We start from the raw sequence: 27,711 nt of genomic DNA on the forward strand, positions 1-27,711 counted from the left end.
TGTCATCTGTTTTTAGAGGAATATACTTTGGAGAAAATGTATTCTCGTTTAAACATCCTCAATCGTCTTTATCTTTAATTACAACGTAAATTTGTAAGAAAACAATTAAAGAGAGAGCATGTTGTTTACAATTGAGGTGGGTTTTGAACGTCCGTTCGTGCATTTTAGTCTAAATTTGAATGTAATATTTTGACATGTCAATAACAAAAGAGAAAATAACTTAGTGAGGTCTGGTGTTCAAATATTAACAGTATGCTTCATTATTGAGAAACGTTGTCTTAACGGGTGTGAGAGTTCCAGAAGGAAGGGTAACAATATTTTAAGGACGTAAAACATCAAGAAGCCCAAGCAGGCTTAGTGTAGATGTCAGTTTAACAAAAAAAAACCAAATAAGAAATTCGGCGAGGTGGGGAATTATTGAGAACAGACATGGTCATTTTAGGCACAGGGTTGAAAGCGAATATTTGGACAGAACCATAGCGCAATTTCCAAAAGGGCTCTTGTCTTCTTTCACGCAACTGAAGATTTTTAAGAACCAAATTTCCTTCCTTTAAGACTCCGAAATTTAGGCATAAACTTTCGGTATTTAGGGCTTACAGCAGATTATTGAAAACATATTTACAGACGTATTAAAAACTACAACAGACCTGATTATTGAAAGCAACATATTAAAAACTGGTTTTCAACTCATCGAAAGCCGATAAATGTCAGGGCGTACTTTCGAAAATTAAATCTCCATATTGATGTAAGCTTTGCATCCCTGCAGTCAATTGCATGTTTTACTAAAAGAACCTGACAATAATAATAATTCATTTTGATCTTTCCACAGGTAGACGAGTAATTACTTTTGACAACAATACGAAAAGGACAGAGCTTTGAGATGTTGTCTTTATCTGAGTGCATACCCTGGATGACTGTAGGCTTAGCTGAGTCTGTTGCTGTAGTAACATTCAACCTCTGTACGATAATTATTTTTATAAGAAACCGTAATCTCCGCAAGCGTAGTATGTACCTGGTGATAAATTTGGCAGTTATAGATATGTTTGTTGGAGGAATTTCTGTGTATGATCTGTTCTATCTGCCTGGAATAATGTGTAATTTGTGGATGTGGCTTTCAATTGGAGATGGGACATTTTATTTCATATTTGTTATCAAAGTTTTGTTTCTCTTTGGCTCATTAACAAACATCGTCATCATTGCTTTAGAACGGATGTACGCGACGGTCCGTCCATTCAGACATCGTGTACTAAAAAATGGGTATATCGATTAATAATTGCCGCTGTTTGGGTTACATCCGGGATGGTGGCAATAGTTTCTGAACTTCTTCCACAGTTTGAAGAAACACATTATTACGGTTTTTACTTACCTACTATATTTTCTTCTACTTGTCTTTTGATCATTTGTGCTTCTTACACGTCCATTGTTATTAAAGTCCGTTGTGGAGCGCAGCCTCAACACCATGTTGCAGCCAGTAGAGAAAGAAAACTGACCATGACATTGTTGACTGTGACTGTTGTATCTCTTCTGTTGTACCTGCCACACGTTATATTGCTTTATTTCATGTATATCAGTAAATATAAAATATGGCTGTCACTGTCCCTTTCAGTGCGTTTTCATTTAGATTCTGCATTTTTGGTTTTATTGTTTGCAAACTCTCTTGTAAATCCTATATTATACACTATCCGCATGCCAGAATACAGATCAGCTTTACTTGCTCTCTTTCGCAAACGACCTCAGCAACAAAGACAAGTTGCAGTTTTTCCTCTTCGTGACATGTAACGCAGATACTGTAAAAAGCTGTTCCAGTTTCTCTGTCCAGCTTTGTTGTTTTTAAACATTACATTAATCCACATTTTAGCTGAATGAGCACGACGAGGAAACGAAAGAATTAATATCTTCGTGAGAAAATCTGACCTATAGCAGATGAACATAGTTTAAAGGCAAATGAGCAAGGTACCGTACTGTAAGAACAAAAGCATACAACGGGTGTTTGTCTATATCTTGAAAGTCAGAGGAGGTGCAAAAATTAATGCTAAGTTAATTCACAATTTAATTTATAGTCATGTTATACCATCTTGAGTGCGATTATGGTATTGCGATTTTCTAGCACTCAGCATATCAGTCAGTTAATAGTAGTGCAGAAAGTTTGTACATGACTCGGCAGAGAACAATTTGGTTCAATTAGTTGGTACATTCATGATTCACCAGGTAATAAATCGTGTATAATTATAATAACAAGCTTAAAAATATTAGAATCTCAAGACTTTATTGACTTTGATTACAACTATTACAATCCTTCATTTTTTTTTTTTTTTTTTTTTCTGTTTCTTATGCTTATTAGGGTAATTGTTATTTAAACCCCACTGGGAATTCAAACTGTAAATAATGAAGAAAAAACGAAATGAATTCTGGTGTTTGTAGTGAAATGACGACAACGCGCAAATCTGCTATTGGTAGGGCCGGAGTTTCGCGTTCGGAAATAGAACACTACCAACCCGTTCCGAGGGCGCCTCTCCCTTTAAAGTCTCGGGAGGGCGGGAAAAACCATGAAAAAAAAGGTAAAATACAAACAAACAAACAAACAAACAAAATAAAGCAAAAACATACGACGCAGCCGGAAAACTTGAATTCGCGAAATATTTTTTTTCGAGGTTGACCGGCTTTGCCGACATTTTCTCCGCCATCGAAGTCTAATCTGCATGAATTACTTTATTCGGTGTACATTATCAAAACAAGGGACCAATGAAATGGAAGAACTCCAGGCCTTTTTCTTCTTCCTGTTTTCAGAGGGTAAGGCGCGCTGGAGTAGAAAAGGGCCTTTGTCAGTCCTTACCACCTTCGGAGGGAAGAGCGCCCAAGGTTGAATGATGTTATATTTAATATTTAATGTACATTATTGTGAAAAGCATACTCGATTTCAGTGCTGTATTACTTCTTTGATTATGTTTTTGGCTGAAAATAATAAGATGAATAAAGTACCAGTGATGTTAGAAATTGAATTTTCTTGGTTTGGTTCTAACAATATTAGCATACAATATTTTTAGAGTTCTTTTACTGTAAGTTAAAGTCACATTTCAGACGCGCATCTTAACCCTACAGACATTTAACAATTTTTTGGACGAGGGTGAAAAGGAAGGATAAAATGCATCGAAGGATAACTCCCTTTAGTGTCCTTTAATCATTTAAACACCAAACAAATATCATCATGTCAAGCAAACGAGAAGTTGAACACAAAGTGACTGAGATACTTGACATAAGAGTATCGCTGCTGAATAGCCGCTATTGGAGCTGAGTGTGCATAATTTTTTTTTTTTTTTTAACAAATGCACGGCCGGAAATTATAGAGCAGAAATGTTCCAGATTTGGTTTTGCGAGCACAGTCATCGCCCCTTCTCAGATGTAAATATATAGTTTTTGCTTTTTCATGCAATATTCTAATTAAACCAAACAGAGATGGTCTTCCCATGTTTTGTAAGAAAATCAGAAATACACTTTGGGGGCTAGAAAAACTGTTGAATGCACTCGCGTTCCTCTCGTGCGTCCATCAGCAGTTTTTTTTTAATTTTTCTGAGAGACCTTGGAACATCATCTTCCATTTGGTGAATCGATTGATGCTTTAGCGGATATCATCAAGTTATCATGCACGCTGGAAGTTTTGAGAGCATGGTAGAAGAATAAGAAATTGATCGAGGCCCATTCGAGAGAACCTCTAGGTTCTTGACTGCTCTCCGAACTTCCTTAACTCGATGATGAACATTAAGCCCAAGTGCTGGATTTCATCCCTTTTTCTCACTGGCAAAATTGTTGTTTTATTGCGCCAGTTACAAAGGTTTAAAATTAAGAGCAATTCTCCAGGAAAGTGAAGCAAAGTTGGACATGAAAAATTTTAACCCCCTTCAATTTTTGTGTGGAGGTAGGTTACCTGGGGGGATGAACAAAACAGCCATATTTGGATCGGCAGATGTATCGTTGCCATGGTAACCGCACTGGATGATGTCGGCCCCAGGACCATGTTTTGAGCAAAAGTTCCACTCTTAAAAAGTAAAAGTAAACGAGTCAGTTTCTCAAATGCATGTGAACCAGTTCAAATGAAATTCATACAGATGGTTGGGCCATTCTTCCAGTTTATAACATTTGCCGTTAAAATATTTTGGGCTGTATAAACAAGGAGAAAATGCTCGTCTTACTATGTTCCCTGTCAGCCATTTAGACAAGCAGGAAAAACAAGCACAACCATATTCGTAATTTCTCTGAAAGTACTCTTTCTACATAAACCAAATTAGCAGCAGAGATTAAACAGATATTGACGTTTCTAAATATCATAAAATCAATTTGGGTAAAACTGAATATATTCTGTCCATGGGTGCTGAAGACACCTGGGGCAAATTGCAAAAAATTGCAAAATTGGTAATTTTGAGGCCGCTGGTATTTGGCTCAAACAGGCTTTAGAGAGAGAAAATCAGCTTCAAAAGTATCTTTTATCATCGTGTCTGTTACCTACATTTGGTTAATAAGGTTTTGGCCAACCAATTTGATGAAATATAAATTGATACAAAACCTACCTTGAAGGTTTTAGGAATTTCTACAGGATGCTTTCGTCGCGTGGTTCTCTCCTGTGTCTCTCCTTCGCTAGCTCCATTTTCTTGACCAAAACTAGCGCAGACTCTAATCTAACGGTAACTCCCATCGAATATCTAGTTTACCGTGTTTCAGACCGAAGATGATGATACAAGTAACGCGCATACACTTGACAAAGAATAGTTGACAAGGTCAAAACATGGTCGTAATACTTGCGATTTCTGCCGTCGAGCACCTAAATTCATCAATATTATCCAACCAGGAAGTAATGTAAATGTGTCGAGATCAATGTACAAAACAAATGCATGCCTTTGAACAATCCGAAGTTACGTCTTTGGCTAAAATCGATTCAGATATTGCGATAGTCGATAAGCCAACAATGGTGAATAAACTAAAAGCGTAGACCGCAAGTCCGAGAAGCACGACTGCTGACCAGATGTAACACAATGTAATGGGATGTAACACCGGATGTAAGTGTAATGATATCCTCTTGTAATGGGGTTGTTTTACAATGGCAATGGCTAAGAAAGCCAACATAAAAAAAAACGAAACCGAAAAACCGAATAAAAGCATCAAAGAAAAATTAAACGTTGAGCAATCTCATACTCTGGGAAGCTAGGAACAAGGTTGAAATGTTTAGATGCAAAGTCTAACTCGGATTCATACGTACCACGGGGCCCCATGTTGAATTTTAGTTTTAGTTGAATGGGTACAAGTGCAATCTGCATTTTTAACACGCACAGCATGAATTTCCTGTTTTTTTTTTTTTTTTTTGGCATACCTGTATAGACAGAGAGACTTCGAACGTCCAAGAGTTGTTAGAAAAACTAACTTCCTCGCTCTCATTCAAGCCTGGACATCATTTGTTGTTAACGAAAACCTGAACATATTTTAGCACCTGTCAGTACTCCTGGGTTTACCTTAGCTAAACCAAGAGATGATAAATGGTATCCTCTCTTATATAGACTTGATCTAGTGTAGTAAAGCCAATGGAGGCAATCAGGTTGCGTAAAACGATCAGTGAAGCGCTTTTCTTTTGTCCTGTTTATTCACCACTGTAAAACAGTCATAAAAGCGGATCAAAAGTCGTCCTTTTATCCCTCTATCAATGATATATTGTAACAAAAAATATCTAAAGAAGATAAGCTACAAAAACAAACAAACAAAAAACGCTTATATCGCATTTTAAAAGTACATCCGGTTAGCAGTTTTGCTCCGCGCATTTCCGGTCTACATAGGTTTGGTCGTAAACAACGATTTCTTCGCTACTCGATCTCAACCATGCACCACGGAATGTACGGCTCGATTTAGCCAAAGACTTAATTCAAAATCGTAGCAGACATGCAGTTGCTTAGCTGTGATCTTGATGCGTCTATTTAACTTCCTGGATGGATTTCGGATGGATTATTATTTCGATACTCGACACACGACTGTGTTTGGCCCGTTCGACTGTTCTTTATTCGGGTTAATGCATCATCTCTGTGGTCTAAAAGTAGATGTTCGGTGAGGCTAGCCAGTTAGATCTGACCTTTCCGCTAGAGTCTATGCAAGATTTGGTTAAGAAAATGGAGCGAGCGAACCGAGGAGAGACCCATACTATACGACAAAAGCATCCTGAAGAAATTCCCAAAAGTTGCAAGGTAGGCTTTGTTTCAATCTATATTTCATCAAATTCGTTGGCCAAAACCGAATCAATCAAATGTAGATAACAGATAAGATGATAGAAAATACTTCTGAAGCTGATATTTTCTATCTAAAGCCTGTTTGAGCCAAATACTAGAGCTCTAAAAATTTCCAATTTTGCAATTCTTTGCAACTTCCCTCGGATGTCTTCAACACCCATGGCCAGAATATAATTTTCCCCATATAGGTTTTATGATATTTAGAAACTCCAATATCTATATAAGCTCTGCTGCTAATTTGGTTTTTTGGGAAAGAGTACTTTCGGAGAAATTACGAATATGGTTGTGCTTGTTTTTCCTGCTTGTCTAAATGGCTGACAGGCAACATAGTAGGAGGAGCATTGTCTTCTTGATTATAAACCCAAAATACTTTAACGACGAATTTTATAAACTGGGAGAATTGCCCTACTATCTGTAAGAATTTCATTTAAATTGGTTCACATGCACCCGAGAACCAGACTCGTTTATTTTTACTTCTTGAGAGTGAATTTTTTGGTCAAAACAGAGACCTCAGGCCAACGTGATCAAGTGCGGTTACCATGGCAATGACACACCTGCCGATCCAAATATGGCTGATTTTGTTCATCCCCCCCAGGTAACCTACCTCCACACAAAAAATGAAGAGGGGTTAAAAATTTTCATTTCCAACTTTGCTTCACTTTCCTGGAGAATTGCTCATAAAGTTCCGGCGAATTTTCTCACTCCATGAGCACGAACGGCTATCAATAGATTATGATGCAGTTTTACTTGTACTTAAATTGAAAGCGTGACTTTACTAGCTATGTTTTTTTAAAAAATCATGAATAGAAGACATTTCATGTGTTCTCAAAGAGTTATAAAACACGCGTGGGAACGCGAGCTGAGATCGAGAGTGAATAGTCTCATTGTTTTATAAGAATTCCAACTGATTTTCTTCAAATATCGCTTTCCAATTTCACGCCGTTGACTGAAAGTCATTTAAAATTTGCAGTTGTGAACGTGCGCTCATCCGTTTTTTCAGTAATTTCGAGTTTTTAAAGTGAAGAGACCGTGAATGATTTTCTTTTAGTCTTAAGTGGAACTGTTGCTAAAGGTTCGTCCAAACGCCTGAAAACATCATCATTTTGAAGACGAGCTACAGTCACTGCACACTAAAGACTGAAAGTGTACGATAGCTCAGCCAATCATATATCAGCATTTTAATTACCTTATTATAGGAAATTAACGATGCACGTTGACAACGCGAAGAACATTTACGTTACACAAAATTAAGGCGAATTTTCCAAAAGTTAGTGTTTGTAAGGTACGTTTCGGTGTATCATACATAATATACTTAAGCGCGCGATGAAAGCTTGGAAGTTGATTATTACAGCAGCATGGCGGATTTCTAGATTTGATTCGTGTATTGTGTCCGTTAATTGTAATAATCGAGTTCCATCGGTTGTGGAACGACACATCTAGCGACGAGGACTGAAGTTGCAACTGCTCAGACCATGGCGTCAATAAAGATAGAGGAGTTAACGAGTATAAAACCCTTTGATCCACATGGTGAACCTTCAGGCGTGGGAAGGCCATGGCAGCGTTGGTTGAAAAGTTTCTCTGTGTCTGCTAACAGAAAGGGCTTCCTCATCCAAGCGGACAAGGCGGATAATAAAATCCAGAGGACAGCTTTACTCCTTCATTCAGCCGGCGAGACTGTTGAAGAAATTTTCGAAACGTCGGCTGACACAGGCGAGGCGAAAGATTACGAAAAAGCAGTGAAGGCTTTGAACGATTATTTCATTCCAAAGGTAAATTCGACATACCAAAATCACCTGTTTCGCAGCATGGAACAACAGGACGGCGAAACTGTGGCTCAGTTCGTGACGCGATTGAGGCAAGTGGTCAAGGACTGTGACTACGGCGAATAAGCCGAGAACCAGATTCGTGATCAAGTCGTGCCGCGATGTAAATCACATGAATTAAGGAAGAAACTACTGACAAAAGGTGAGAAATTAACCTTAGAGCTGTTACTTTCGACGGCAGCAAATCACGAGCGAGTTCAATCACAGCTGGAGAATATGGAAGGCAGAAAGGATGTGAATTCGGTCCGCGACAAGCAGGAAGACAAAGGGAAAGAGCCTGTAAAGCGAGCATGCTACAGATGTGGAAAAGTAGGACATTTTGGACGAGACTCTGAATGCCCTGCGAAAGGAAAAACTTGCCATAAGTGTGGAGGAGCTGACCATTTTGGCTCGCAGAGAAGAACGAAAACAACCAAACCTCCCAAACCTAGACGGAAAGAGAAGACAAAAGGAAAGAAAGTTAGGTACGTGAGAAGTGAAAGAGATGAAGATGAGTATGCATTTACTGTGAATTCTGCTACATCACCTGAGAAAATAGATATGAATGTCGGCGGAGTTGTAGTTGCGATATTGATTGATTCGCACGAAATCGAATCGAAAGATGGATCTTGCGATTACAGCCATACAAGTTCCAAGTCAAGTACCTACCTGGAGAGCATAATATTGCTGATCCGTTGTCACGCTTACTGCATGCGAAAGAGCAAGCAGAATCTTCATCAGCGCCAAGGTGTCAGATGAATTACTCAGGTTTGTCCCAGTAACTGCCACTCCTCAAGCGATGACAACACGTGAAATTGAAGAAGCCTCATCAGAGAACAGAGAGTTCGTGGAATTGCATCGGCACATTGAAGACAGAAACTGAAAAGGCGATCAGCACAAGCAGTACATACCAGCATGCGGCGAACTGTGTGTTATTAGCAAATTAATTCTTCGAGGTACCAGGATTGTCATACCGAGCAAGTTGAGACCTCGAGTACTGAGCCTTGCCCATGAAGGACACCCAGGAATTGTCAGTATGAAGCAGAGATTGCGATCAAAGGTATGCTGGCTTGAGATCGACAAGGAAGCCGAGAAGTTTTGCAAAACCTGTCATGGCTGTCAGCTTGTAAACAGTCCAGCAAACCCAGAGCCAATCAAGTCAACCCCATTGCCAAGTAGCCCATGGCAAGATTTGGCCATCGACCTGTTAGGCCCATTACCATCAGGAGAATCTGTCTTAGTCATCGTTGATTACTTCAGCAGATACTATGAAGTGGAACTGATCATGCGTTCGACTACGTCAGAGAAAGTCATAGAGTGTTTGGAGAAAATCTTCACCACACATGGTCTTCCTCAATCACTTCGAAGCGACAATGGTCCACAGTTCAGATCAGAAGTGTTTGAGCGGTATTTGGAGGATAACGATATAGAGCACAGGAAGACCACACCATTGTGGACACAAGCGAACGGCGAGGTGAAAAGACAAAACAAGTGCCTCCTCAAGAGCATGAAAATAGCTCAAGCTGAGGGAAAAGAATGGAAGAAGGAAGTTCGCAAGTATTTGGTAGCATATAGATCAACCCCTCATACTACCACAGGTGTGAGTCCAGCAGAAAGATGCGTATTGAACTACCTGAACTGAGACAGGAGAGCATAGAGAGTGAGATGCGAGACAGAGTTGGCGAAATGAAAGCCAAAGCTAAACAGTATGCAGACAAGAAGAGGAGTTCCAAGGAGTCAGACCTAGCTCCAGGTGACAAAGTGTTAGTGAACTGAAGAGCGCTCCTGAGCCTTATGATGTTGTAACCAAAACTGGAAACAATGTTGTCGTTGAATCACCAGAAGGGTTCAACTTATGAGAAACACGACCCATGTAAAAAAGTACGAGGAGACATCACGGAATCCTGAGGAAACAACTCCATTGCTTGCTGTTACTGATCCTGTCAAACCGGAAGCAGAACGAGAAAAACTGAGCAGCCCGGTTACGACGAGACCAACAAGGGTCAGGAAACTGCTGGAAAGGTTTAAAGACTTTGTTATGACCTGAGCGTCATTGTTAAGGACTCTGTTTTGATTTGAGTGCCATTGTTAGAAACTTTGTTATGACTTAATGTCATTCTTGACTGTTACGGTTCAAAAGGCGAGAATTAATAATTTTTGTGGCCAGCCGTTTTGTGAGTATAAGTCGTACTAAGTTTTTGCCAAAAGGTCTGGATAGTAGCAGACATGTTAAAATTTTAAGAAACAACAAAACGTTTTTTAAATACATGTTTCAACAGAATCTTCTGTCATCTTCAGTTTAAATTAAAAAGTAAAGAATTGCATACATAGTGTGCGCAAAATGCTAATTGAATATAAGAACAAAAGGAAGCATGACAATGTAAAATATTACAGAGAAAGTTTTAAATTAGTATAGGTAATCATACGGTTTCGAGTTCAATTTGGAATTAATTTGCACGAGTGAGTTTTTCAAAAAACTGAAATTACAAGAGCCGCTTCGGCGAGTGCAATTTCAGCTTTTGAAAAACCCACAAGTGCAAATCAATTCCAAACTGAACGAGAAAAACAGAGAAAACATTCGCGTGGAGGAAGTGACGGAAGATCTTTCTGAAAGGCATTTTTTCTCATTCGAGAAAATCTTTTTCCAAGTTTCCGCACAAAATATTCGTCATTATTTTATGTGATATCATTTGCTTAGAAAATTTTCTATTGTCTTTCAGTCAATCATAACCCAGAATTACGATGTGGAATTTGCACTGGTGTTACACTTTTTGCACTAGTGTTACACTTTTTGCACTGGTGTTACACTTGATCTGCACTGCTCTCAGGCAATCGGAATCGAGTAATTTTTCCATGTATATTATTAGTATAGGTAATCATATGGTTGTGAGTTCAATTTGGAATTAATTTGCATGAGTGAGTTTTCAAAACCCTGAAATTGCACGAACCACTTCGGCGAGAAAAACGGTATGATTACTTGTTAAAATTGAAAAAATTGCGTGGAGGAAGTGCCGGAAGATCTTTCTTGGAGCCATTTTTTCTCATTCGCGAAAACGTTTTTCAAAGTTTCCGGACAAAATTTTCGTATCATTTCCCGTGATACCATTGGCTTAGAAAATTTCCTATTTTCTTTCAGCTAATCCTAATCCAGACTTACGATGTGTAATTTGCACTGGTGTTACACTTGAACTGCACTGCTCTCAGCCAATCGGAATCGAGTAATTTTTTCATGTATATTATTAACATGATAAAGTTGATGATTTAGTGTAGGTTTTTCCCATTGAATATGAATAGCTTCTTTTATCTTAAGCTGGAAGGTGGTGGAAGCGTGATCTGAAACAGTCATTGGAGCATGAAGTGCGGCATTGCTGAGAATTTTGTAAGTGTCTGAAAATGTGAGAGACCCTATCACTGAACATGTGCTCACGTACGCGCGTGGAAAAATGTTGGGTGGTTTCGCCGACTTAGCAGGCATTACAGCCCGCACACAAAAACTTGTATACCACACCTGCACGGAGCCCACGAGGGATAGGATCTTTCACACCAAACATGTTGTGCTAATTTTTTAGTTGACTTTCCATTGTGTTGACATTTCCCTAAGATCATTTTTTTTTTTTTTTTTTTAATTGCAAAACACAGGGGAAAAAAACAACTTACAGTTCAACTACTTACATTACTTATGGGACAATTACCTACATCACTTACTGGATAATTACTAACAATACAATTACTTACATTACTTACACTACAATACGTTACATTGTATTAATCAATTAATTAATTAATTAATTAAAATGACTACTTACTACTTACATACAATACACGTTACTTACAATACTGACAAGTGCAACACTTGTTAAGGTTGACCTACAGTACAATAATATCCGTGCACAGTGTTAGCCTTAGGGTTTTCTTCATTTTTTTTTTTTTTTTTTATACAGTTGCTTGTTGGTAAATACGTTTAATTATTATTATCACCCACTTAGATTTCTAAAGATTATCATTTGACGCTGCTCCAGTTTTGAGGCTGTTGTAACATGCCAGAAAGACAGAGAAATGTTTCATTTCAGGGGGCAAGTTGCGTGTCCTACACGACCATATATAATATCTCGCCACAAGAAAATTAAAATTAAGTTTCTGTTTATTCTTTGATTTGTCTGGCCTTAGGCCTAAGACTATATTTAAAGAAAGGTTGTATGTTCTCAACGCAAGATTTTGGCTTACAAGAAGCTCCTTAAAGTTTTGCCAGAAGGTAGAGACAACTCTACCGGACCAGAAAAGTTGAATTAGGCTTTCCTTCTCAGTTTTGCAGAAACTGCAGAGATCGTTATCTTTTATTCCTACTTTTTTAAGAAAATCATTAGTCGCCAGTCGTCTATGCAGCAATTTGAATTGAAATACAATTAGTTTTATAGATTTTGTACACTGAAAAGATAGCTGGTACGCCGCACTCCAGTCTATTGGTTCATGGGCTTCAAAGGCACAATCCGTAGCCCATTTTTCTTGACTCTTGGTTGGACACCTTTGTTTAAGACCAATTATTTTTTTATAGGCCTGTCTGCTTGGTTTACTTGCTTTCATAAATTTCGTATAAAAGCTTTCGTATTGTATATTTGTATTATTGTGTAAAGGTACTTTGATTTTTTTTAAAGCGGATAACAGCCCATAAAAAGCAAGATAATTTGTTTCAGTGATACCATACCGATCTTTGAATTCAGAAAAGGATAGGAAGGTGTCTGAATCTTTCATCAAATGCGAAACCCTGTTAATCCCTTTTTGCTGCCATTTTTTGTAGAAGATTGGTCTGTTATCGATTCTTATAAGGGAGTTGTGCCAAAGGCTCTGAGAGCGAAAATGGTCTGTATTATTCTCGTAAGTGATTTCAGTCGAGATATTTAAGATTTCCACAATAAATGGATAGGATAAATTGACATACTTTGACAGGTCTTTTTTGCTAAGGTTGCCGCTGAACAAGGCTCTGCCACCGTAGTTCCGGAGTTCTAAGTCAAAAAAAAGTTTCCATTTTCCGTGATTGTTTACATCAGTATATTTTTTGACCCAGGTAGTTTTCAATCCTTTATTGAAGGATTCAATATCAATCATTTTTAAGCCGCCTTTTTCATAGTCATTAATCATTACTTCCCTCTTAATTTTGTCGCCTTTGCCGTTCCATAAGAAATCATAGAAGAGCCTATTGATTTCCCTTAAGACACGGCGATTAGTCGTGAGGGGAGACAAAATGTATACAAGTTGGGACGCAATTAAACTTTTTAGAACAGTAATTTTGCCAAAAAGGGTAAGTCGACGACACTCCCAACAGCTTAGGCTATTTTTTATTTTTATCAATTTTTCGTTGTAGTTCAGCTCTACTGTTAGGTCAGGATTAGTCGAGAACCATACTCTAAGAGCTTTGGTCTTTCCTTTAACCCATTTTAGGTCTCTTTCTGGGCATAATTTGTCTTCTTTTTCAGCATTAGCACCGATCCAAAGGGCTTCCGTCTTTTTGTTATTTAATTTAAGGCCAGATATCCGTTCAAAATTATCCAATATATGCAGAGAAGATGTAAGAGATTCCTTGGAGCCATCGAGTATTAAAGTGGTGTCATCTGCATACTGACTAATTTTTATTTCATTTCCATTCACAAAGATGCCTTTGACATTTTGGTTTTTCCTAATTGCATCCGCTAGAACCTCAACACAGAGAATAAAAAGATACGGAGAAAGGGGGCAACCCTGCCTTACTCCTCTTTCGAGCTTAAAAAAGTCGCTGGCCCATCCGTTATTGAGAATGCAGCTTTCTGTGTTATGGTAGCATAGTTTAATCCAGTTGATTAGTGATTGTCCAAAGTTGTAATATTTAAATGTTTTTTGAATGAAAGGCCACTCTACTGTACCAAATGCTTTTTCGAAGTCAAGAAAAAGTAAAAGACCAGGGGCTTTGTTAGCCGTTGCGTAATGAATTATACTGTCAATGAGTCTAATATTCTCCCCGATAAACCTATCTTTAAGAAATCCAGTTTGATCATTATCTACAAGGTTCGGTAGAACTTTTTTTAGTCTGTTTGCAATAGCTTTGGTCGCGATTTTGTAGTCGCAGTTCAAAAGAGTTATTGGTCTCCAGTTCTTAATAAAGTATGGTTCTGCATCTTTTTTGGAGATTAATTTAATGATTCCGCGTCTCTGGGTTACCGAAAATTGACCTGTTTGATATGCAAAATTAATCGAATTAACAAGTAAGTCTGACAAATCGTTCCAGAAAACTTTATAAAATTCGGCAGGTATTCCGTCTGAGCCTGGTGTTTTATTTGTTTCTGTATTTTTTAAGGCTTGTAAACATTCCTCTTTGGTCAGCAGGCCTTCGCATGACATTTGCTCGTCTGGGTTCAGCACCTTAGTATTATTCTCGTCGAAAAACATGTCATTAACATAAGTGTCGTTGATATTCATATGAGAGCTATATAGATTTCTGTAAAAGGATTCACACTGATTTAGAATTTCTTTGTCAGTGTTTACTGTTTCATCATCATTAATTTTTAGCTGACTTATTACTTCCTGTTTGTAGTGCCTTTTTTCCATGTTTAAAAAGTATTTTGTATTTCTTTCTCCCTCATTATACCATCTACATTTCGATCTTAAGATTGCACCTTTGGTGCGGTACTCAATTATATTCTCCAATTCTGCCTTTTTTCTTTCTAATTACTGAGCCCCAACTTGTTTTGCATTTTCCTCGTCGCTTGTTGTTTCCATATATATTTGCAAGTTATTAATTGCTTTTTCTAGCTCTTCTTCCCGTTTTAAAATTTTTAGCTTTTTTGGCAGCTGCATATTTTAATGATTGTTCTCGGATTTTCATTTTTATCATCTCCCACAATAATGCGTGGTTCACAGTGTCATCATTTTGATATTCTTCTTTAACAGCTTGGATTGTTGATTTTATTTGGTTAACGTATTCAATTTCGTTCAAGAAAGAAGTATTAAGTTTCCAAAAGCCTGGTCCTCTTGGATTCGAATGAACAGCTATACTGATATCGATCATTGAGTGGTCTGTTTTGTATCCTGTCAAAATAAGATCATAGTGGTTATACTGGAAAAGAAAGGGATGTAGTGTTTGTAAAGTACATTTCGCTGTATCATACATAATATACTTAAGGGCCATTAACTGATCTTTTCGAGCCGTTGCTAGGGAAAATTTAGTCTCATATAACCTCATCATTTCTAGTTAGTTCAGAGTTATTTCATGTGTTTCAACTCTTTCATGATCAGTAAGACTAGTGATGACGTCATCAGGCCACGCCCATGATCATGTGACTAATACAGAAAAAATGCAAGGCTCCCAGGCAAATTACTTTCTCGGGATTTTTTTCATTGATTTAGTTTTTAATTTCAATCCTCATTACGCTATGCATCGATTTTGTTTCATTTCTAAAAGGTCAGATTTTGAGAGCATTTCAAAATATTGAAAAATTCGTAATTTTCTGAAAAAAGCATGATTTCGAAAAAGCAATGCATAGCTATGTTGCCAACGTTGGCTTTAATCGAAATTCGTCGAAAAAGGCTGCATTTAAGGAAAAACCGCGTTTCCTTTAGCATTTAAAGAAACCGGAAGTGCGCCCGATTTATATTGGAAGTTACCCTATCAGCGCGTGCGCAATTTACACTAATACCGCACTTCGGTAAGATCAAACAAAGCCACACAGAGTTAGTTTTTCTCTTTCTATTGCTCTTGTTTTTCTGTTTTTCTCTTATTTTGTCTTTGCTTGTACTTTTTATACTTTGCATTTTGCGAAACACAAAGAAAAAAGTCTAAAATGGATGCGAATTTGCAAGTTTTTGAGTTGTTTTTATTTTCCGTGCTCAGGCTGACGTAAATGACCGGAAGTGAAATTTTACCTGCTTAGCAACGCGCGCGAGCGCAAGCACAAATCGGTTAATGGGCCCTTAAGCGCGTGATGTAAGTTGGGAAGTTGACTATTACAACAACATGGCGGACTTCTAGATTTGATTCGTGTGTTGTGTCCGTTTATTGCAATAATCCAGTTCCATCGGTTGTGGAACGTGACAGTTAGGTTCACATACATCAAATTAACGCTAAATTTCGAGAAGAATGTGCGCCTAACTGTTCTACGAGAACTTCCTGCAATACAAACGTCTCAACATTTCCAGCGTTTCCAGTCATTGTTAGCTAGTTGTTATCATGTCGTTGCTCCGTAAATGGATCTAGAGAGGGAAGACTCCTTTCGATCCTGCATTGCTGGCATAGAGGTGACCGTGCAGTGGGAGGACGAACGGGCCATGGAAATCCTAAGAAGAAAGACTGAAGAAGTTAGCTATCTCCTCGGAGAAACGAATCAGTTTGAGGACCAGTCGAAAGACATTTTGAACTCAATGCTTAAAGAGAATCTGTCAGATAGTGATCCAAGGTATTGATAGCGAAGCTATGAGCAGATGAGGTTTTGTTATTGAACTAAAGGTGCTGTAAAACAACAATGATGTCAAATGTAGTGTGATTTTAAAAATGAACATCAACGCAGATTAAGACACATTAAATTAACACCATTTTTTAAATCGCCTTAATAAAGTGCATCGTTAATTTCCTACAATAAAGTAGTTTACTTTTCTCATTCGCGTAAAATTCATTTCATGACCTGATTTATCAAAGCGGAAAACACCCAGCTGGTTATTTAGGTTCCCCACAGGGAACCCTCACATCCGTTTAGAATATGAATAAAAGATTAAACTACCTTTATCGTTGCGTGTTTTGTGTTTTGTAGCGGCCATTGTGGATTTTTAATACGCAGTCTATTAGTACGAGGTCTGGAGCCGAAATTTAAGAAGTCTGGGATGGGGGGAAAATTCGCAAATTCTCGGAGGAGACGATCGCTCACCGAGGACAAATAAACAATAGTCTCCATTTGGCGCGAAAATATTCACGGATATTTGTCCGCGGACAATATCTGTTCCGAGAAGCAAACAGTTTTACGCTCGAGGAAAACCGTAAGCTTCGAGGAACAGATAACGTCCAAGGACAAATATGCGAGCATATTTTCGCGCTAAATGGAGTTTATTGTGTTCATTATCCTTCAGATATTTTTCTCAAAACGCGCGATTTTGAAAATTGGGAAATATCCTGGGATATTCCCCAATTTTAACTGGGGAATATTCGGTCACGTGACGCGTTTAGACCAATCGCGAGCGAGCGAAAATATTTGATGGGTTATAAGACCCTATATACGCCTGTTGCGCGCAAATTTTGCTCCTCTCGCCAGTCTTCTCTACTCAACGGCTAAAGCAAGTTTCTCCACCCACCTGCCCTACAGCGGCTTCAGCAAATCTCTTCTCCTAGTCTCAATCTTAGTTTCATTTAAGTTGCGAGTTCCTTTTGTTGAAGTTTCGGCAATGTGAACATCATTTTGAACAATCCAAACACTACTTCGGTCCTTTGACTTTTACCAAGCTAAGACAAACTCCTTGAGTATTTTGAGCTTGTTTTCCTACATTTTTGTTAATTCGAAGAAGCGGGTTTTTCATTGACAAATTTAGAAACCAGATGAAATTTTTTCGTTCCACTGTCGTTGAAATGATTGTAGCGACTTTTTCTCCAGCCAACTGGATAATCTAATTTCCTCCACCACGCATTTAGAGAACTTTGTACTGTAGTCAATCACAAAAAACATGTTTTAGCGCCCAAGCTGTTGTCGACGTGTTATAAAAGACTTGTTGCATGCTTTTAACCGTGTGTATATCGACTTATGGATGTACTTGGGAGGTTTGGAGAACACTCAACAAGTTAAAGTTGCTCCATGCGCAGGTAAATGCAACTCTTACGCTTCTTTCGTGCTCTTCAAACTTCCTGGGTGTATCCATAACACTATATACACACGCTAAGCATTAAAGAATTGTTTGATTGACAAACCACGTATGAGGTATGTAGAAACCGACTTTTGCTCAAAATACTGAACTAAATATCAACTGGAGGAAAGTTTGAGCTTAGCGTTATTCACTTACTAATAATCTTATTCTCTTCACAAATAAAACATGATTTAGCTCCCAAGTTGCGTTGCTATAAAAGAATTGGTTCAGGCTTTAAGCTGTGTGTATATCGAGTCATAGATTATGACCCAGCATTATTGCTTGGAAAATCGTGAAAATATAAATGTACAAGAACTCTGAATTTTTTGTGCAAATTTTTGATGCAGCAAGAATATTTATACAAATCTAACATCGTTCTTCGCTCATAAGTCGAAATGAGAATTTCAAAGTATTAACTTCTTGAGAAACAGCTGAAAGGAAGTCGAAACAAAATTGGCGTCTTCCAACTTGAAGTTGGATGCGTTGTCTGTCTGCGTTGACTACTGAGAGGTCTGGAAGGAATTCATTGATACTGAACAAAAAAACGAATTTTTAGAACGTTAAATACAATATATATATATAATCACAAAATCATGAAAAAAAATTAAGTAGAATAGGTCTGATAAAACATACACCAATGTTACAGGACTGAACTTTATTATTTTGTTGTTATATTTCGTGCTCTGCCAGCATGTTTGAGTTACGTCAGTAGTTTGATGTTTGTTTCTTGAGTTCAGACAGTTCCGTCAATTGTTATTGAACGGCATAGCATATCGACATATTGTTTACACGAAGATATTTAGTTCAGAATTAATGCAATTTTACTGTTTTCCCGTTTTGGAGTCAACTTCCCGACAATGTTGTTTGTATTTTTTTTTTATTAGCAACGCAGTTTAGAGAGTCTTTAGACATATTTCATGACATATTTCCTGATACTTTTTCCATAGATATCGCCTCTCGCATGTTTAGTGCAAAGTTCTTATGCGGAAAATTCAGTTTGAAGCGTGATGTTTTGTCTTTTTGTCACAGACAGCTGAAAAGCGAAACGGAAAAATATTCAACTAATTACTATTTAATGCCAGAGCATTTTGACATATTGTTTACATTTAATTCTGCTACTTAATTACGCAATATGAGTTTTATCTTATAGTTTGCAGTAACTGTTCTTCATTGGCACTGAGACCAATCACTACGAACTTTCTTCTTTACAAGGTAGGCTTCATGACATTATAAACTTTTCGGCTGATTCTTTTTATCACATTGTGATAGTCAAACCATTTGGCCCCGTCACTTAGCATGGTTGCTGTTAAAAACATCGTATTAAATTCAAAGTAGAAACCGAGAGAAAGTTTTGCACTCACTTTTGAGTTAATTCGTTTCCAATATTTCTTTTTTCTTTCAATACTACTAAAGCAGACAGTGGCAATATATAAAACAAGAAATATAAGTGATAGAAACCGACGTTTCGGTGCATCTTGCGCCGTTATCAAGGTTACATAATTAAAGAAAAAAAGCGATTTGTGATAAGGCTAAGTTGAAGCGTTGACTTCTGAGAGGTCTGGGAGGAATTCATTGATACTGAACAATTACACCAGTGAAGAAAGAGCCTGATGAATTAAAAGCGGCCCATATTAAAAACATCACACTTAGTGGAACGCGTACCTCTGCGTTACAGTTATTTTACTGTTTTGGAGAAAACTTTGAGTTTACGTTTCGCTTAACTGTCCAATATCTGAAAACACAACAGAATTCGAATGGCAAGTCTCCTGTGATCTGTTGGTGAGGGCAAATATTTTATGCAGTTCTTTACAAAAATAGAGAAACAGCTGAACCTCTCGATTAATAGAACTCTTTCAAGCTGCTACAAAATTGAGCCTGGTATTGCAGGCGTTCCAGTAATAAGAAATTCAAAACTTTAAAGTTTCAAATACAGGTCTGCATCAAATTCGCCTAGGCTATAGCCCTAAATATTATAAAGGCATCTTTCGCAACATTTTCCCTTACCGCCGAAAACAAGAAAGTTATAGCTACCCCGCAAATGATGAGAACAATTATAGGCCAAAAAAAACAAGACGACAAAGGTGGGCTTACACTATTGTATAAATTCCGGGTTGCAGCATTTAGACAATTATCGAGGTCTGTAACTTTCAGTTGAAAGGGCCTTTTAAACGAAGACAAACATTCAGAAAGATTAAGCAGAGAAAAAACCTGGGTAAAGTTCGATGTTAAAATCAAGCGTCATATAGTCTGAGGCTGGCGAAATGAGAAAATTTAACGAGTCGAGTATTATTGGAAATAAAGTAAGCTACATTCAATGATCCACAGTTAGTTACGTAAAAAGACCTGCCTGTATTTTTTTTTCTTAATACGGATTATGCGAGATTCGTCGTCGAGGTCTAATGTTGAACCATAAAGTACAGTCGCGAATACGCATCAATTCAAAATGAAACATTAAGCCCAGCGTTTAGCTCAAAGACCTAAGACAAAATGAATTCTCTTTAACCTTTAATCTTTCAACTGTTGCAAGAGTTTTGAACGTTTCGTTTTTTGTACATAGCGCAATGTCTAAAACAAAATTATTCATTCGAATTATTTAAAAGAACGGAAGGTTTCTACATTTCAATATTCTCAGGTTAGAACAAGAAAAATACTGAGGTTGTGCCATCGGGTAGCAGTATTTTAGAGCAGAGTTGCATTGTCCTCACCTGCTTAAAATTAAAATGCATCAATTTTTAGTCAACAATTATTTAACTTCCCACTATTCAATATCACATAAGTGGAGGCAAAATTGTCAATTTCTATGCTCGACCAAATGATCTCTTTGCAGGGTGACTGTTTACCATTGCTGAGCTGCTTGTCAGACCCACTCACCAAGAACTGAAGTTTCCTATTGACAAGGTAGGTTAAACTGAGACACACTGAATTTTTACTGATAATTGTTATTGTAGGTACATCCTGTTCAGTGAATAAAAAACATCAAGAAAAAATAAAAATGCCTAATAATATGATGAGAGCTCTTCAAAATCACTATATTTAAGTGCAAAGTAAGCCAAGTGAATATCATAAACAGTTGTTGGTGAATACAGTCACTTCTATGTTTTAAAGCAAATTTAGTTTTAACTAGCCATTAGTTTTATTTTGGGTCCAAATGACAGTCTTCGAGGCAGTGGACTCAAGGTTTACCGAAAGGTAGACAGTTACCGGATAACAGTCAAAACAACTATTATTCAAGGCCACCACAATATAATAGTCGATACTGAACAGAGAGTTAGTAATTCGCCTAAGTAAAATTAGAGGCTTTGATATCCCTGAATAACTTTAAATTTCTAAGGCAGCTGAAATGAAGTCTTAAAGGAAAAGAAATTTTGAATAACTTGCGTTTTTTTATTTAATAAAATCATCCATCGGCAAGATAGTTACGCACCGAAATCCGTTTTACACGAACAAAGTAAACCGGTCTACATTTGGCCAAACCTTCACGGATCTCAATCAGCAAATGTTCGTACAGTTCAGTGATAAATAAAGAAAATAATGTTAATAATAAAGAAGAATTTAACTTAGTGAGGAGTACTCAAAGAGTAAAATCGTGCCTCATTCGTGGCTAATATTATTTTCACAATTGATTTGAGAGTTCCGAAACGAACGGTTCATAGTTTTTTGAAGGCGAAAAGCATTAAGAAGATCAAGCAGCGACGAATGTTGGTGGGTGTAGCTTAATTAATAAGTCATAACTTCAGGCGTGATATTTTCAGATGTCAGTAAAAAAGGGAATTCGGTGAGGTTGAGAATTATAGAGAAGAGACATGTGCTACCTTAACAGCGAATATTTAGACCTAATCTTAGGGCAGTTTCTAAGAAAGGGCTGTTGCCTTCTTTGACACAAATGAATGCGAACATTAGACGGTCATCGCCGAAACAAATGATATCATTCTTGAAGAGAAATAGCAAATGCCTTGCCAAGAGGTTTCTCAGTAGATATTTAGAGAACGTTAAGTTTAAGTACTGTTTTAACACCAACAGAAAAACGTTCTGTGCGGGAAACGTCTTCACGCCGTAAATGTTACATTTGCTGTTTCAATGTTTTTTCTTCTAACCTTTTTATGGAGTTTCTAGTTGACATCAAATAATACCCTGCAGAAAAAAATAGAAATTCTTTTGTTTTCAGATCAGCAAGCAAAGTAAGAATTGTATTAAACTTATCTAGACGCCATTATATTGTTTTCTCGTGACGTTTTGGTGCAATGCAAGTTTTCTAGACAGTCCAAGGTGGAAATACGACAGCATTATTTAAGTCAATAGTTATTTAGCATCATATAAATTTAACATTTTGTTTTCACCTACATTTGTCATTTTTCCATTAGGCAAATATTATATCTCTCTTTGAAGTGTGACTGCCTTTCATTTACACTGAGTCTACTTATCAGGATCTACAGTTTTCTATCAAGGTGGGTTGAAGTCTATGCCAAAATAGATGATAATGTCCACTGTCAGTTAAAACAGTTTTATAGCATGGAGAGTTAATATATTTTTTTGTGCACAGCTAATTGCATATATAGACGTTATGGTGATGTGTTACATTTGAACGCCATAGGGCACGTTTTTCCACCGCCTTGCACTAAAATTGTTGTAAAATATTTAAGCGCTTACATGCAAGAATAGCGAAGAAAGGAACGTTTTCCTTCGAGAAAAAAAAATCGCTTTATTTAGGTTCGTTACCTGTCTTGTGCTGTTCATAAATGGATTGCGAGATATCCCGACAAAAGCAATTTGTATTGAATGGAAAATTAAACTTTAGACAAAAAAACTTGCTCATCAATAACTGCGTATTTACTTCCATCTATATCAGTTTATCTCTTATAGAGGTGCATTACTTTTTTAGGATATATTTGTGCTTAAACTGTTAAAGCTGTCTATCTCTTTACAGAAAAAAAAAAAAAACTAACAGATCTTTTAACAAAAAGATTCACCAGAGAGAGCATCTTGTTTACAACTTGGTAAGTTGAAGACGTTTCAACTTTTTTTTTTTCACTTATCTTCCCAATATTTGTTCTGGTAACTGTTTTCGTACAAGTTTGGAAAGAACTTTAAATGTTTACTGCTGAGCTTTATGATCTTTGTTTTTACAATGCTATAACAATCACTCTGAGAAAGCTTGAAAATAAATGTAATGTCAATTCAAACATTTCATTACCATGGAAAGTGTTACTTAGTTCTTTGTGTGCGGGGAAGTGAAAATAGACGTTGTGTTGGTGCACATTTTGAACAAGTTTCGCGATGCGACACATTTTCTTGTTCATCATTGTTCAATTATTGAAAGATGCTGAGGTCTTAACAGTTATAACATGTTCTATACTTTTCCAAGTTTGTCTGGGATCACAGCAAGACCGTTTAAATAACGAAAGACGCTGTTAAAAACAACTCAGTGTTTGAAATATTTAGAAATGTTCTAAATATCTAGTGGATACGTTATGCACATTATTTTATCGAGTCTACGCCAACTTAGGTCTTTTGATGCGCATCGAAGGTTAATCAAATTTGCAATGAAAACATGCAGATCACTAATTGCGTATTTGCTTCCTCTTTTATATCAATTATCTTATTATATTATTTTCTTTACAGTGTGTATTTATTCTACAACGAGAAATTCAAGGGCAGCGCCTCTAGTAAGGTAAGTTTGAGAGTTGATTCAACTGTTCTTTTGATGCAAATGAATATATGGAAGATCATATATTTGAACTGCGGAGAAAGATATGAAGGCATGATTGATCATCGCAGTTATACACACAACACAAGCGCTAAATGGGATGCGAACCCAAGACCTCTGCGATACCGGTGCAGTGCTCTACCAACTGAGCTATCAAGCCAACTAGGATCTAGTCACTTTTTCATGATATGCTTAGCCTAAAAAACATTGTTGCTTTGCCGTTGATCTTTCCCAAGGTTATCATGTTCTCTCTTCGAGACTATTTAGTGTAACAAGAGATTATCAAGGTAATCTCTTGTTAGTAATTAGTTCATTTGAACATTCTAGTACCAAGATAAGCGTTACTTTGTTCTTTATGGGCGATTAAATGTATCTAGACGTTTTGAGGTGCAATTTGTTTAAATTCTCAGGTCAAGTTATACAGCTAGCATTATATTCTCAATGTTATAAATTTATCGCGGGTGACAACTCAAGCGTATTTCAGCTTGAAAAAGATAAACAACGGCATCGTTATTTTTAATTCAGATTCTGCTTCGATTTAAGAGGCTATTTAATAAAAAAAACTAAACGAAAAAATAGCACTTTGATGGCCCCGAAGGCGAGAAATTAAATGACGTTACGGAGAATAGAAAAGACAGAATAGCGTGCTTTTCTTTTCTAAGCTGTGTAATAACCGCTTTATTTGGTTTACAATGGCAAATAAAGATTTGTGTAAACTACATTGTACAGTGTACCGATCTAGGTCTGGTGACAATTTTTTCTGAAGACTCTTCTACAAAAGTAATCTATAGTAAATGGAAATCAAACTTATACTAGCAAGATCTTCAGCAGCAACTTCGTATGTTCTATCTTTCTCATGTCATCTGTTTTTAGAGGAATATACTTTGGAGAAAATGTATTCTCGTTAAAACATCCTAACTCGTCTTTATCTTTAATTACAACGCAAATTTGTAAGAACACAATTAAAGAGAGAGCATGTTGTTTACAATTGAGGTGTGTTTTGAACGTCCGTTCGTGCAGTTCAGTCTAACTTTGAATGTAATATTTTGAAAGAGAAAATAAATTAGTGAGGTCTGGTGGTCAAATATTAAAAGTATGCTTCATTATTGAGAAACGTTGTCTTAACAGGTGTGAGAGTTGCAGAAGGAAGGGTAACAATATTTTAAGGACGCAAAGCATCAAGAAGCCTAGGCAGGCTTAGTGTAGATGTCAGTTGAAAAAACAAAAAAAGAAATTCGGCGAGGTGGAGAATTATCGAAAACAGACATGCTCATTTAGGCACAGGTTTGAAAGCGAACATTTGGACAGAACGATAGCGCAATTTCCAAAAGGGCTCTTGTCTTCTTTCACGCAACTGAAGATTTTTAAGAACCAAATTTCCTTCCTTTAAGACTCTGAAATTTAAGCATAAACTTTCGGTATTTAGGGCTTACATCAAATTATTGAAAACATATTTACAGACGTATTAAAAACTACAACAGACCTAATTATTGAAAGCAACATATTAAAAACTGGTTTTCAACTCATCGAAAGCCGATAAATGTCAGGGCGTACTTTCGAAAATTAAATCTGCATATTGATGTAAGCTTTGCATCCCTGCAGTTAATCGCATGCTTTACTACAGGCAGTAAAAGAACCTGACAATAATAATAATTCACTTTGATCTTTCCACAGGTAGACGAGTAATTACTTTTGACAACAATACGAAAAGGACAGAGCTTTGAGATGTTGTCTTTATCTGTGTGCATACCCTGGATGACTGTAGGCTTAGCTGAGTCTGTTGCTATAGTAACATTCAACCTCTGTACGATAATTGTTTTCATAAGAAACCGTAATCTCCGCAAGCGTAGCATGTACCTGGTGATAAATTTGGCAGTTATAGATATGTTGGTTGGAGGAATTTCTGTGTATGATCTCTTCTATCTGCCTGGAATAATGTGTAATTTGTGGATGGGACTTTCAATTGGAGATGGGACATTTTATTTCATATTTGTTATCATAGTTTTGTTTCTCTTTGGTTCATTAACAAACATCGCCATCATTGCTTTAGAACGGATGTACGCGACGGTCCGTCCATTCAGACATCGTTTGCTAAAAAAAATGGGTATATCGATTACTAATTGCCGCTGTTTGGGTTACATCCGGGATGGTGGCAATAGCTTCTGAACTTCTTCCACAGTTTGAAAAAACACATTATGACGGTTCTTACATACCTGCTATATTTTCTTCTACTTGTCTTTTGATCATTTGTGCTTCTTACACGTCCATTGCTATCAAAGTCCGCTGTGGAGCGCAGCCTCAACACTATGGTGCAGCCAGTAGAGAAAGAAAACTGACCGTGACATTGTTGATTGTGACTGTTGTATCTCTTCTGTTGTACTTGCCATATACTGTATCATGGTTTGCCCTTTCTATCAGTAAATCTAAAATACGGCTGTCACTGTCCCCTTCAGTGCGTTTTCATTTAGATTCTGCATTGTTGGTTTTATTGTTTGCAAACTCTCTTGTAAATCCTATATTATATGCTGTGCGCATGCCAGAATACAGGTCAGCTTTGCTTGCTCTCTTCCGCAAACGACCTCAGCAACAAAGTTGCAGTTTTTCGTCTTCGTGACATGTAACGCAGATACTATAAAAAGCTATTCCAGTTTCTCTGCCCGGCTTTGTTGTTTGTAAACATAACATTAATCCACATTTTAGCCGAATGAGCACGACGAGCAAACGAAAGAATTAATATCTTCGGGAGAAAATCTGACCTACAGCAGATGAACATAGTTTAAAGGCAAATGAGGAAGGTACCGTACTGTAAGAACAAAAGCATATAACGGGTGTTTGTCTTTATCTTGAAAGTAAGAGGAGGTGCAAAAATTAATGTTAAGTTAATTCACAATTTAATTTATAGTCATGTAATACCATCTTGAGTGCTACTATGGTATTGCGATTTTCTAGCACTCAACATGTCAGTTAGTTAATAGTAGTGCAGAAAGTTTCTACATGACTCGGCAGAGAACAATTTGGTTCAATTAGCTGGTACATTCATGATTCACCAGGCGATAAATCGTGTACAATTGTCAATATTAAGCTTAAAAATATTAGAATCTTAAGACTTTATTGACTTTGATTACAACTATTACAATCCTTCATTTTTTTTTTTTTTTTTTTTTTTTTTTTTTCTGTTTCTTATGCTTAATTATTAGGACAATTGTTAGTTAAACCCCACTGGGACTTCGAACTGTAAATAATGAAGAAAAAAAGAAATGAATTCTGGTGTTTGTAGTGAAATGACGACAACGTGCAAATCTGCTATTGGTAGGGCCGGAGTTTCGCGTTCGGAAATAGAACACTACCAACCCGTTCCGAGGGCGCCTTTCCCTTTAAAGTTTCGGGAGGGCGGGAAAAACGATGGAAAAAGGTAAAATACAAACAAACAAACAAAATGAAGCAAAACAAATACCACGCAGCCGAAAAACTTGAATTCGCGAAGAAAATTTTTTCGAGGTTGACCGGCTTTGCCGACATTTTCTCCGCCATCGAAGTCTAATCTGCATGAATTACTTTATTCGGTGTACATTATCAAAACAAGGGACCAATGAAATGGAAGACCTCCAGGCCTTTTTTTTTCTTCCTGTTTTCAGAGGGTAAGGCGCCCTGGAGTAGAAAAGGGCCTTTGTCAGTCCTTACCACCTTCGGAGGGAAGAGCGCCCTAGGTTGAATGATGTTATATTTAATATTTAATGTACATTATTGTGAAAACTTAATAGATATTGAAGAGCATACTCGAGTTCAGTGCTGTATTACTTCTTTGATTATGTTTTTGGCTGAAAATAATAAAGATAAATAAAGTATCAGTGATGTTAGAAATTGAATTTTCTTGGCTTGGTTCTAACAACATTAGCATACAATATTTTTAGAGTTCTTTTACTGTAAGTTAAAGTCACATTTCAGACGTGCATCTTAACCCTACAGACATTTGACAATTTTTGGACGAGGGTGAAAAGTAAGGATAAAATGCATCGAAGGATAACTCCCTTTAGTGTCCTTTAATCATTTTAAAACCAAATAAATATCATCATGTCAAGCAAACGAGAAGTTGAAC

General features: G+C 37.1%; 1 protein-coding gene and 3 pseudogenes across 1 annotated transcript; 3 read left to right on the top strand and 1 right to left on the bottom strand.

The window, feature by feature from the left end:
- The first annotated feature begins 770 nt into the window (after window positions 1-770).
- On the top strand, window positions 771-2,402 carry LOC149097909 (uncharacterized; annotated as a pseudogene).
- A 5,663-nt stretch (window positions 2,403-8,065) lies between these two features.
- LOC149097910 (uncharacterized) lies at window positions 8,066-8,821 on the top strand (annotated as a pseudogene).
- Window positions 8,822-11,692: 2,871 nt separating this feature from the next.
- On the bottom strand, window positions 11,693-13,279 carry LOC149097911 (uncharacterized). The gene has a single exon (XM_089277433.1). The coding sequence runs from the start codon at window positions 13,196-13,198 to the stop codon at window positions 12,053-12,055; it is 1,146 nt and encodes a 381-aa protein (XP_089133559.1). The 5' UTR covers window positions 13,199-13,279; the 3' UTR covers window positions 11,693-12,052.
- Window positions 13,280-25,306: 12,027 nt separating this feature from the next.
- On the top strand, window positions 25,307-26,236 carry LOC149097912 (pinopsin-like; annotated as a pseudogene).
- Window positions 26,237-27,711: the final 1,475 nt, after the last annotated feature.

This window comes from Orbicella faveolata, unplaced genomic scaffold (assembly GCF_042242905.1).
Source record: "Orbicella faveolata isolate gen_17 unplaced genomic scaffold, um_ofav_v1 contig_46, whole genome shotgun sequence".
Taxonomy (NCBI): domain Eukaryota; kingdom Metazoa; phylum Cnidaria; class Anthozoa; order Scleractinia; family Merulinidae; genus Orbicella; species Orbicella faveolata.